A 13755-nucleotide genomic window follows, 5' to 3' on the forward strand; every position below is an offset into this window, starting at 1 on the left:
GATGGGTTAAAGTAAATATATTTTATAATACATAAGATCTTTCTAGCAACAGTGAGATATAACAAGTACTGATATAACAATATTTTTCCATAAAAAGGGCTAGATCCTAGTCCAAGATCTTATGCGTTAACGTCATATTCAAAACACTAAAATTCAGTACCAAAGAAATAATTCAATCACATCCCTGGTCTATATTTGAATCATACTTTACACTTATTACTTCAAGTTAGATTTTACAAAAATCTAATTTTCTTTTCTGGCCACAAAGACAAAATAACAAAAACTTTAAAAACCAGCGAGAACATAGTCATGGAAAGGACTCTTATAGAGGGCCAAGGCATACCTGGCACTGCTTCCTATTAATGGGCGGCAGGATTTCGGAGCCAGGGAAGGACCGGGCGCTGGTACACGCCAGCCAGCTGGTCAGGCTGGTGGGGCGCGGCAGATGCCCTCTCGGTTTCTTACGCATCAAAGGCTTTGCCTGCCGAAGCCGCAGCTCCCAGGGGTCAGGTTCCTTCCGGAATGGTGAATTGTACACACCTGGAATCTGCAGACAACAGAACCTTGATTTGCATCTTTAATTGTCACCTGCAGTGAAAGGAAGACCAAGTTGCGCCATACAATTTCACAATGTTTAAGGACTGCTTTAAACTACACCTCGAGCTCTGAACTGGAGGTGAATTTCAGATTTATCAGAAAAGACTTAAACATGCACATCTCTGTCTCCATTGCAGACCAGCTGTTTCAGAGTCATTCATGGTTGGGGACGAAACATGGGAAAAGCTACTGAGCTATTGATTCTGTCTGACCCACAGGGCATGTTTCATACAATTGTAATTATGAAAAGAAGAACAGAAGGACGCTGCATCACTTACTCTGTATTCTAACCATTGACTATGGGTGTGCGCACACACTCATATCTGTTGTCACACACTCACCCATACAGACTGAGATTCACTGTGCTTGAACCAGTTTCAGGTACAAGTATGTGGTCAATAAACATCTGATTTTTGAATGATTGTTCACTACATAACACTACATAAGGGTAGTTATTTTAAGTTCTTTAAAATAATAATCAAAGTGGATATACAGATATGCATGTGTATATATTCAAAATAGGAACTCACGTGGTTGGGTGCTGTTCTTCTATAGTGTTACATTACCCTTGCTGTCTATCACTGACCTTGTCACACTGACCTTGTCACATGGCATCGAAACAGTCAAGACTTACTTAGCACAGCCCCTGCTATGCAACAGAGGTTCATTAGATGTATGAATGACAAATACATTCAAGTGGAGCAGATGTCCATTTTCTGAAAAGTCAATGGCATTAGAGTATAGAAGTGCATTTTGATATTCTTTTCATACACACAAGTTCATATTCATAAGGAAAAGTTACATTTCAGAGGGTAGGATGACCTGTTTGGTTGCTTTGTAGACACTCTAATGAAAACAACATACCCACTGAACCTGTTTTTCCTAAAAGTGTGCTTTTCTCTTATGCCACCTTCATATCCATAAATATTTCTCCTTGCTATATTTCCCTCATGGAATCAGCAGTTTCAAAATATTAAGATTAATCTGGATTGTCATCATTGAAAAACTATCCTAGAAAATTTTCTATTTCCAGCCTAAGTCTTAAGTGAGTGCCAAGCTCTACCTAATACCACCAGCGCAGGCTGGAGTCGATGTCCTGTCCTATGGTTCTTTTGGTGTGTGTCCACCTCCCCCCAGCAAGCAGCTGAAGCAACGGGACCCCGTGGGTTAGGTGGGTTTGCGTCCCCGGCGCGTAGAAGACACTAAAAACGATGCTAAATGCTTATCTAGATTAACAGTGCAACATTCAAAAGGGCTCACGGAGCCTTTATTTCACTATTGTTTTCCAAAGCCACGTAAATATTCTTAGTAAAATGTTTGAGATTTCAAAATCCTATTGACTTCTTTCAAATAAGTTATAAATTATACCCTTTTTATCGTTCTTAACACGTCAGCTTTAATTGACTTTTGAGCACATTGTGACGTAGAACTAACTTATCACAGGAACCTTTGAGTCACCTCCAACTCAACTTTTCCTACGGTGTAAAGTCGCATTACATTCTCTCACTGAAATACTGAATATAGATCAAGGTGGATATATCAATAGATAGTTAAAGGATCTTAATGAAATAAACACACACACACATATATACATGCATATGTATATAAGGGCATGCATGTATATGTATACATACATGTATATGTATTTTGGATACATGTGTGTATATGCATATGTATATACATATGCGGATATGTATATATGTATGTGTATATACATGTGTATACATAGATGTATGTGTTTGTTTATAAAACAGTTAAAGGATCTCAATGTAAGAAAAAATACACACACACACACACATTTATTCAAAATAGCTTTCAGTAGACTAACTTTTAAAGGGATGGCAATTTTCAAGATGATCTTTAGGGTGATTTCTCATGACGAGAACGTACCCATTGTAATGATGCATTACAACTGACAGACTATTACATATAGGTTACATTGAGAGACTATTCTGACACTACATACACATCTATGTAAGTCCGTGATGGGGCCATAAGAAATGCCATTGTGTTTAGTGACAAGCCAATGAAAAGTAGTCTGTTAGTGGAGCATGTCCGCAATCTTACAGACTAAAACAGTAGAGTACAGGGAGTTTAACTAGGTAACAGTAGGCGCTTTAAAATATCTGTCTACCGGAGTCACTGCCACAGCTCTTCCCTCTGCCCCCCTCAGACACCGCCTCTGATCCCCGTCCGCATCTGCATGCGTGTGTGTACACGGGCTAGATGGGAAATGCAAATGGAGGCACGGGCATGATAGCTTCCTTAAATTGTATTCTGCAACCCATATGGAGACCTCCTCATGTGTATTCTCTTCGCAGTTTAAATCAAACATAGACAGAAAATATATTTTAATTGAATTCAAAGTATACCATTTAAAATCTTCAAGGTGTCAATAGTTCTGATATTAATTTAATGCATTTGCTAACCACATCACTGAACACAGTCCAGTCCTCTCGCGATCCCTATTTATTTAGAATCGAGCAAGCAAATACCCCATTCATTGCGATTGAGACAGTGTGCACTTAATTATGAAGTAAATAAAACAACCTTAACTCACGGCCGTCTCAGTTGCTATATTTCATAATTGGTAAGCCACCTGTGAATAATGGCTTGTTGTTGATTTTTAAAAATATTACCACGAGTCACAAAAGACCACGTTAATCCTAAGGGGCTGTGACATATTTTGCAGTTTTCACCGCGTCAAAGGGCTGCCACCAAGCTAGCTTGTGGGACTTCATTCTTGGCAATAATTTTCTGGAGTGACCAACACTATGGGGAAATCTGTGCTAACTGTTTAAAAAAAAAAAGAGCCTACACCTGAGTTATTTGCAGTACCATCATGCTGGCATTCAACTCAATAAGACCCAGGGAATCTCGGGAGAGGACTTTGCTAATAGCTTCCTACTGACCTCCTTGCATCAGGCCCGGCTGCTGACTGGTGGCCCAGTGGTGAATACCGCAAATGAGGTGTGAAAGCACCGATTTTTTTTTAAAGGCTACGATTCTGACTCGTCAAAAGGCGGGGGGTGGGGGGGGTGGGGAAGGCAATGAGTTATATAATAGATATATATTTTTCTTGAATTCTCCCCTTTAGACCCTCCATCATGGGAACTTAAGCATGACCCAGAATATTAATTACGGCGGGTTGAGCAGCGTGCAAATGTACCATTTGTCACCCAGTCACCCTTAGCGTTACATTAATATTTTGAACTATTTCATATTTCTAACAATCTATCAAACTATTTCATATTTCTAACAATCTATCAATGGGCTCTTTTCTTCCCAGTTTTTATTCTTATACTTAAGTATTACATGGGAAAGTATTTTGAAAATGCCACTGATTGGAAGACAAATGGATGTACATTCTGTATTTGGAGCAGCTTTATTTTCACAGAGAAGGTTTTTATGGTCATTTTCCTTTCTTGCACTGACCTTTATTTTGTAACTGCCTGGGGGAAGCTTTGTCTAATTTTTTTCCCCTTCTCTTTGTTATTGAGCTTTACTTTTCAGACAAGTTTCTGTGAAATAAAAAAAAAATCTCGAGACAGGATGGTGTACGCCTGTAATTCCCGAAGCCCATTTATTAGTGTTTCAATTTCGTATTTTACCATACAAGAAATACTAATTTCTCCTGATTTCAAAGTCACTGCTTATTCTGGGAGAATTCAACGTTTACCTCTGCAAATGGCAATTACACAGCAAACAGGAGTCGCCGATTGCCACCAAAATGGAACAAAATTCAATTATTGTCTCGCTCCACGATTCAGACTTTGTGGTTACTGTGAGGGAGAGAAGCAGTTCTAAAAGCGGCGCTGTCTAAAGTATGTTTGGGTCCTGAGTTTTCATCAAACAATGCTTGGAAGAAATGAGACACCCAGCCACCACAGACGGGTAGTGAGCATGTCTAATCACCCCCTGGGAGAGGAAAAGTGGGCCGGGGAAGTATGAATGAGATATTCGCCGTGGTAGGCACTGCTGAGTCCACACTGACCAGTGCACTTCATCACAATTATCAGGACACACAAGTGCCGGGGGATTTATAAAAACCCCACTCAGCAAATAATTGCCCTGCTGTTAGGAGCCACTCAGAGTGTTAACACACTGTCCCAGTCCAGCGTTTAGTAAGATATTCTGCAGCCAACTACTCTTGCTGAGGACGAACAGCAAACGTGGCCATTTCTCCGGCGGAGCAGTTACGCCTCCACATTTCAGACAGTGGTCATGCTAACCCTCCTCCCAGGTCTAGACCTGATCTATGAAAAGCAAGAATTAAAATTAAAAAAACCATTACTGGCTACAAATGCTTTTTCTCTTCTTTTACTTCAGTTAACAAATAGGGTTTTTTTTAATGGTTAGGGTCAAATTCTAGAGGGGTTGGTCGCATTGTATGTAGAGCCCAGATGTAGCTGGCTTCTTTAGGTTAGTAAGTGATTTGTAGAAAACATTTTGATAGTTTAACCATTATTATCATATGTTAAAGCATTCCCACGCAACGTCGATTAAAATGAAGGCGTTTAAGTAAGATACCGTTCTCTATACAGTAACTAAAGTCAACTATTGAGCATCTACTAACTTAGAAACACTTTGTGGGTCAGGGGTGGGTGGTGCAGAGATGAGTAAAGAGTGGTCAGCCCGTCATGACCTTCTCAGCGGCGGGGTGGGGGAGGGTGCCAGGAAGAGAAGGATTTTTGTGACCAACAATGACATGACCAGCCGGTAGCAAATGTCCTCTGACTATTGTCGGAAAAGAGGCAGATGCCCGAGGCTGTGGGAAGGAAAGTATCCTTTAGAAAACTCCAAGGAAAGTGTGTGAATTTGTACTAACGGTAGGCAGAATTATGGCAATAAAAAAAAGGGGGGAGGGCATTCCAGGTAAGGGAAGGGTGAGAATAAAGAGGTATGAAGGGGAGAATCCAGGGCTGCTGGTGGGTGAACATCCTGTTGATGGGGTTAAGCCCGAGGCTAAAGCCAGATGAGCTTGTAGAGCTCATCTGAGGCCAAACCTTGGAAGGCTGCAGGACCGCATTTACTTGAAGGTAAACTTGGGAGAAATTCTGAGGCTGGCCCTACTATTGCAAGAAGCCTACAGAAACCGACTCCATAGAGACACAGGTGAAACCCACACCTTGAAGAGACAGAACAGGCATCAGAAACCACACCTGGATATGGCAGGGACATTGGAATGATCAAACCAGACATTTAATACAGTTGCGATTCATACTAGGCTGAGGGATCCAGTGGATAAAGTGGACCCCGTGTGAGAACAGATGGGCAGTTCTAAGCGGAAATGCCAGGGATCAAAAACAGTGGAATTGACGTGAAGGACGCCTTTTAATACATGGAGACGGGACATGGCTGAGCAAAGAAGTTCTGAACTTAAGGGCATGCCAACAGAAACTTACAAAACGGAAAGGCANCTATTGAGCATCTACTAACTTAGAAACACTTTGTGGGTCAGGGGTGTGTGGTGCAGAGATGAGTAAAGAGTGGTCAGCCCGTCATGACCTTCTCAGCGGCGGGGTGGGGGAGGGTGCCAGGAAGAGAAGGATTTTTGTGACCAACAATGACATGACCAGCCGGTAGCAAATGTCCTCTGACTATTGTCGGAAAAGAGGCAGATGCCCGAGGCTGTGGGAAGGAAAGTATCCTTTAGAAAACTCCAAGGAAAGTGTGTGAATTTGTACTAACGGTAGGCAGAATTATGGCAATAAAAAAAAGGGGGGAGGGCATTCCAGGTAAGGGAAGGGTGAGAATAAAGAGGTATGAAGGGGAGAATCCAGGGCTGCTGGTGGGTGAACATCCTGTTGATGGGGTTAAGCCCGAGGCTAAAGCCAGATGAGCTTGCAGAGCTCATCTGGGGCCAAACCTTGGAAGGCTGCAGGACCGCATTTACTTGAAGGTAAACTCGGGAGAAATTCTGAGGCTGGCCCTACTATTGCAAGAAGCCTACAGAAACCGACTCCACAGAAACACAGGTGAAACCCACACCTTGAAGAGACAGAACAGGCATCAGAAACCACACCTGGATATGGCAGGGGCATTGGAATGATCAAACCAGACATTTAATACAGTTGCGATTCATACTAGGCTGAGGGATCCAGTGGATAAAGTGGACCCCATGTGAGAACAGATGGGCAGTTCTAAGCGGAAATGCCAGGGATCAAAAACAGTGGAACTGACGTGAAGGACGCCTTTTAATACATGGAGACGGGACATGGCCAAGCAAAGAAGTTCTGAACTTAAGGGTATGCCAACAGAAAGTTACAAAACGGAAAGGCAAAGAACAGAAAGTCTGATAAAAATGTTAACAGGAGGTCCAAGAATAAAGAAGCAACTACAAAAAAAGGCGAACCACAGATGTAATGGGAATGCCAGGAGGAGAAAGAAAGAGAGAAAGGTATCGGAGGAAATATACAAAGTAATGATGACTGAGGCCTCTCCCAAGTTAATGTCAGACACCAAATCACCCAGGAAGCTCAGGGAACAAAAAAGAAAAAAAAAAGAAAGAGAAGAGAAATGAAAAATAAAAAAACCCCAAACAAACAATGATGACTAGGCATATCATATCCAAACTTTAAAAATTCAAAGATAAAAAAAAAACTTTTAAATAGTAGAGGCAAAGCACGCCTTACCTGCACAGGAGCCAGGATAAGAACTACAGCCAACCATCCCCCCCGAAACCCTGCCAGCAAGATGGGAGAGAAATAAAGTACACCACCCAGAGTAAATTCTAACATGAACTACCGATGTCAGGAGCTAATAGTGTGTGCAGGGTAGAGAGTAGATGGCAACGTCCCACTCAAATTTGCTGTTAACCTAAATGGCTAAAAAAAAAAGTAAAGCCTAGTTAAAAAATATTAGCACGTGCTTAGTAAATAACATAACAATTTCATTCCTGGGAATCTACATGAGATGAAAACATATGTCCACAGAAAAATTTGCATGCAAACATTTATAGCAGCATTATTAGTGGATGCTGAAAACTGGAGTCAGCCCAAAAGTTGATCAACAGGGTAATATATGAACTGAATGGGGCTGTCCGTAGAATGGAACGCTACTGAACAGTGAGGGGAAATGACACACATGTACACTCTGGCACAGAAGGGCCTGAAGACCGATACACCGAATAAAAGAAGTTAGCTGCAGTGACACCCAAGGAGGCGTGCCACTCACAGGAACCGCCCAGAAAAGGCAAATGTAGACAAAGAGATGTGTAGAGGTGTGGGTATATGGAAAAAACATTTCTGTTTTTTCCCCATCTATTTGCCTGGCCAAATTATAGTCATTCTGAAGACTTCACATCAAATTCCACTTCTTTAGAAAGTCCTTTTGAGGTCCTATGCTTTCCCTCAAAGTCCCATGTTCATGTTCTCATGGCACTTGTAACTTGTAATTCTATACATGTGACTATTTGCTTTTAAGTGTCTGTCTCCCCAACGTGAATTTACGCTCCCTCCGAGCGATGACAGTGGTCGCTCCCACTGCACGTTGAGGCACCTGCCTCTCTCTTTGGTTGCATGGGAGAGTCGGTTGGAGAATGTGAAAAATGCTGCCCCCCGGCCTCTGGCCTAAACCAACCCAATCAGAATCTTTGAGGCACGTGTCCGGGCACAAGTTCAGCTTGGGTGTTTAAAGGTGAGATACGGCAAGAGTTGAAAACCCTGGCTTCTTGTCCATCTGGGTCCCTGGCTCTGAGGAGACCACCAGCCCACGCTCATCTGTATAAGTGATGTCAGGGCCGGATGGCAGAAAAGGAGGCAGCGATTGCTTCTGCAGCATAGTGAGAGCAAGTAGCGGAAACTGAGGCAGGACGTGGACCGACAGCCACCTGCAGAAGCAGAATCAGATGACAGCGCTGGTGGGGGTATTAAGAAGAGCGTTACGTAGAAATACTACCGTCTGTTTGAGCATCATTAAAACTGAGCTCCCCACAAATCTTTCAGGTTGAAGGGTCTAGTGCCTAGTACTAGAATGGGTCTGGTACTTAGGAAAGAGGTCAAGGCTAGCAATGGCTGTGTTTAATAAAAACAGCGGGAGGTGTGAAAATGGATGGGTCCGTGAAGAAGAGAATGTAGGTAGACAGAAAAAATTCTTAGGAGCGTGTAGGTACAGGCAGCCCTCAGAGATATCTCAAGTTCAGTTCTGGACCACCGCAGTGAAGCAAGTATGGCAGTCAAGTCAGTCACAGGAATGGTCTTGGCTTCCCTGTGAACGAAAAAGTCATGTTTATGCCATAGCGCAGTCTATTACGTGTGCAATAGCATTATGAATACAAACACAATGGACATACCCTCATTCAAAAAATATTTTCTTGCAGGAAAATGCTCACCATCACCTGAGCTTTCAGTAAGTCATAATCTTGGTGCTGGTGGTAGCCACAAACCTTCAATACGTGAAACAAAACAAAACAAACCCCCCCCACGGTATCCACAAAATGCAATAGCGGCGAGGCATGCCTGTGTGGGAAATCAGTAGGAACAAAAAACCCATGAAGGACACTCAAAGAGCAAACTGTGAGGGAGGGGACAAGGGACATGGAGGAGACAGCTTCACAGGGGAGGTCAGCGGTGTCAGGAGCCAGGGAGAGGTGGGGCAGCGCGGGGACTGAGAGCGCAGCCCTGGGATGGTAATTAGAAGGTGACAGGTGACCTCGGCGGGAGCGGGGTCTGTTCCTGTGGCAGACATCACAACACAGCTTCCCGGATGTGAGGGGAGAAAAAGAAGTAGGGGCTGGCTGGGGTCTGCCAGAATACGGCAACACCACGAGGACTCAAAAAATCTTGGGACAGAAAGTATATCTTTTTTTCAATTTTCACCCAGGATTTCCCTTTAATCATATGGCATTTTGAAAGATTTTCAGAGAAATATTGCACATAAGAGACCCTCTGGGACATCTTCCCCACTAAACAGTCCCTTTCTTTCTAGCAAATGTCAGGTCACTATTTTAGTGACCTCTAAGAGAACAGGATGGAAGTCGCTTGTTTTCTTGCTTAGGCAACTTCCCCAAGCCTGGGCCACCAGTAGAGTCTCGCGGACCTCATCCTCCTTAGGCACCTCGCAGTCTCTCCAGATGTGGCTTTGACTGCTGCTTGTCTATCTGACACAGAGCCCCGGTAGTGGGTAAAGCAGCGTACGACCCTGAAATGAGGGCTGCCATGGATGCCTGGCCGCACTGAGAACAGACTGCCCCGTGCAGTTTGGATGTCTCGTGTCCAGGTAGCATCATGAAGAAAGACAGCAGAGAGAGCTAGGCATTCCTTTGTCTGGTGTGTAAGGTGGGGGGAGACATTCCCAGAACACAACAGCAAATGGGCAAACAAACAGCAGCTGTAAATGACCTTGACCCTACATAGCCGCACATGGAATCAGAGTAAACAGGATACACAAGAATTACTGAAGAAGCCTGAGAAGCAATGACCAGAGGACCACCCAGGCCATGGGAGGTATCTGGACCCCAGGTTGTGATGGACAGTGTGCCAACGTCCCAGCGGTGCCCTGGATTTCCAGTTAGGAGGTTCAGGGTTGATTTCAGTAGAGAAGTAGTTATGAACCCCAATCCACCTGCAGTGATTTAGAAGAAACCCCATTGTGATTCTTCTACCCCACGATTCTCCCCATTCTGAGCTGGCTGATCCTGCACATGAATGGCTCCTGCACACCCAAGAAAAATAGAAGGAAAACTGTGAAACACGTTTTTATGACTCCCGCCCGCCTAAAAACCTTCCAGTACACGTCTTTTCCTTCCCTCTGGAAACCTAGCTCTCTCTCTTGCTTGGTAGCCTCCACAGATGTGTGATTTGAAAATGATTTCATAGTTGAGTGTAAAAGATGACTTCCAGGACAATTAATGGCGACAAGAAAAAATACTTAGCATCACAGAAACAGGCAACTAAATGAAAATTTTCTTTTGTGAACGAAAATGTACCAACAGGAGGGAGCATTTGTCAAACCTGATGCCCAGCGTTACACGGGGCTCTGCAAGAAACTGATTTCCCGAGAGTCTTTGAAGAAGGATATTTTTTTTCGAACAGGAGAAAACCATTTTAAGTTTTATCGCAGGATGGGACTGCCCGCCTTGTGCGTGGGGCAGCACTCTGCCACGCTGCCTCCATCCAGTGGTCGTAATCTCAAGTCCAGATCGGAAGATAAGACCACCCCACTGGGGCAGACCTCTGTGCTTCCCACAGTCCTGTTCTGCAGATCTGCGGCTTCTTGTATGGAAATTATTATGAGGACCTATAGGTAGAGATTGCACCTGCTGCTGCATGGTAACCGAGCTGAGGGATTAGGGTTTTCGCACTTTTCTGGATGTTACCCTTCAACATTTTTTTTTTAAATCCTTTTTAGGTTCATTTTGCTCTGATCTCCCTGAGGGTAGAGAGCCCAGGAAATCCCACTATGCTTCACAACCCTCTCATCTCTTATCGCCACTTAAACCGTAAGCCCTGTGGGTGATAACGCAATTTTGCCAGAAAATAATTAGAGGTACAGCAATTTTAGAAAAAGTTGATCAGTAAATTCTTTTGATCAAAAAACTGATTTGGTTTGAAATGACTCAGAGTCTAGTGTCTGGCTCTTTGGGTGTTCTATGGGCTTGTTTCGGAAGATTTTACGCGTTTCCTTTTTGTTTCATTTTGAAGAATTTGAGAAAGTAGTCCTTCTCTTGTACTTTTCAGTCCAAAACTCACTTTCACTGCGCTGGCTGAAACAAGGCACAGCCACTTCAATCTCCCCCCAAATAGGAGCTAGTTGGACAGGGCCAATATCCGCTGGCTTTTTGGTCAAACTGCTTGCGGCCGATTATCACAGCTCTCCTTCACAGCCTTTGGTTTACTCACCCTCAACTCCCCGGTTATTTTTCCCTTGTTCATGATCCTGTCTTCTTTCCCAGCTCCCCGCTGTGCTCAGAACCTTCCCTATGCCCCCACACTTTTCAAAAAACCCATCTTCTACCTATCGTCGTCATCATCACTACCACCATCACCATTGAAGCTTCCTTCTCCTCTAGAACATGACTTCCCCTGCAGTCCTACTGAGCGCAGCATCTCACATGCCCTCCATCAGTGACCAGGGGTGGCCTTGTGTGATCTCCGTTCTCCAGGGTCCCTTCCAAGCCAGCACTCTCGATGGCCTTCTTGCCATCGGAACATCTCGTCTCTCACCCCTCTGTACGATCATCACACAGAGACTTGCTGCTCCTCCCCCATGGTCATGACAACCTCTGGCACTTAGTCAGTCTCCCTTTCCATCATATGGTCTGGGGTAATTGTAGGTGATTTCACGGAGAGAGGGGCGATTCGTCCCAACAGTGTAGTGTCACAGTTCTCCGATCCATCATCACCGACCTTCATCTTCACACTCTGTTAGCCACACTCCCAACACCCCAACTGCCAAGAACTGCTCTGGGTTAGTAATCCAATAACCTCACACATCAATCTCTTACCTCCCTACCACAAGTTTCCAGTCTACTCATTTTCTCACGTTCTCATCCTGGCTGTGAGATTCATTTCCTAAACATGTCAAGTTGACCAATCCCTCAAGTTTTTTCCAGTCTATCACCTCCTTTTTGCTATCACTTTCCCCTCACGTATCTGAGTCACTTGTTTGATTATGTTCATGACTCACATCCCTAACACCCACCACTCTGCCTCAGGTACCTGGCCATTCCCCAAACCAGAACCCATTTAACCATGCAGCACAGCTTTGTGGTGAATGAGTTCAATCCGAATTCCCACCTCCACCTCTTAGCACCACTATGGCCTTAACCTGCGTAACTTCACCGCACTGTATTATGGTCTTCTCCTCCGAAACGATGGCACCACCTCAATAGGCTGATTCATCCAGCTAAAGTGCTTTGAATGGTCAGTGCCTAACACAAGTTAGTTCCCCATGAATGCAAACTTTGTAAAAGGTAGTACCGCATAGTCCTGGTGAAGGTGGGCTCTGGAACTAGACCATCACGTACTAACACTGACCTTGGGCTTCCTGCTTAATCTCTTTGTGTCTCTTCCCCAAGTTGGGGATATTAACAGTCCACTTACAGGGTGGTATACGAGCATTAAGAGAGGTAACTCATGTAAAGCAGTGAGAATCATACCTGGCTCACAGTAAGCATTCAATAAACGGTAGCTCTTGTTACTATTCTCACTCTGCGAGGCTCCGAGCTCAAGTTGCTGATTACTGCCGGAATCAGTCATATAACCAGGCAGACGGGAGGCACTATATTCTGCAGATGTCAAACCAGCCAGGCTGCAGGGCCACTGAATACCCTCCTTCTCCAATTCTTCCCAGGATTATTTTACAACATGAACCAGAATGATGAGGTCCTCGAACGTTAATTACGCTACCTCCAACCTTCCCTACAAAAATAGATTCATACGTGACCCTACACTTATTTTATTCCTGACTTAGAGGTTAAGGTCTCTCCCTGCCTGGTTCGACCTCCCCCTCGAAGCTCTTCACATCCTCTCCCACCTCTTCGGGGGCCTATGCTTACTGAGCGATTTCTGTCTAGGAAACGCGTTAGGACCCACAAGCACAGGTTGGGCCTTCCTGCTTTGCCTATGACTGTGACGTAGATTTGATTGAAGAATTCAGTGGACGCACGCACACTGTTGCTTCAGGTGTGAATTTCCAATCCAGATCTCATTGCTAATAAAACTGACCCCTTCGATCTCCATCCGCCTAAGTCCTCTATCAGTTTTTCCATTTCTTCTGAAGTCACGTAGGGAAAAAGGGGGTATGTTCGGTGACTTCTCAGCCAGGTTTCGCTGCTGTTCTAGGACAGTGCTTTGGCAAACACCAGGTCGCACTCCTGCGACATCTCAGATGATGCGGCACACACCAGGAAACAGTTTCCATTTCACCGTTTGGGACAAGCCCAGTTCTTTGGCTGACACGAGCATACATTAATTAAAAGATGCATTGCTAGTCAGAGCAGGAGTGAGATGTCAAAGACATTTGCATTCTTACAGGTAACATCTCTTCATCTCAAATAAAATAATCACAGAACACTAGGTCGCTCGGTGTGGAGCAGGACTTCTGTTGTGTCAGAATTTCAGCTGATTGCTCAAGGATAAACAGGCGTCATAGATGAAGAATGTTTCGTCTATGACAACCTCAGCCAATTCCTCTCTTCGTGCCCCTTTCCTGAGC

General features: G+C 44.2%; 1 protein-coding gene across 2 annotated transcripts in view; it reads right to left on the minus strand.

Annotated features, from left to right (window-relative positions):
* The window catches only part of SPATA17 (spermatogenesis associated 17), a 92372-nt gene that overhangs the window by 41889 nt on the left and 36728 nt on the right, over window positions 1–13755 (minus strand). Inside the window, exon 7 of one of the 2 annotated variants that reach the window (XM_037069497.1) lies at window positions 344–547. The exons of the other annotated variant lie outside the window; for it this stretch is intronic. Coding sequence (XP_036925392.1) covers window positions 344–547 — 204 coding nt within the window. The remainder of the gene's footprint in view (window positions 1–343; window positions 548–13755) is intronic. 2 annotated transcript variants of the gene reach the window in all.

Source organism: Sturnira hondurensis, unplaced genomic scaffold (genome assembly GCF_014824575.4).
Source record: "Sturnira hondurensis isolate 20B ecotype Veracruz unplaced genomic scaffold, ASM1482457v3 Scaffold0018525, whole genome shotgun sequence".
Taxonomy (NCBI): domain Eukaryota; kingdom Metazoa; phylum Chordata; class Mammalia; order Chiroptera; family Phyllostomidae; genus Sturnira; species Sturnira hondurensis.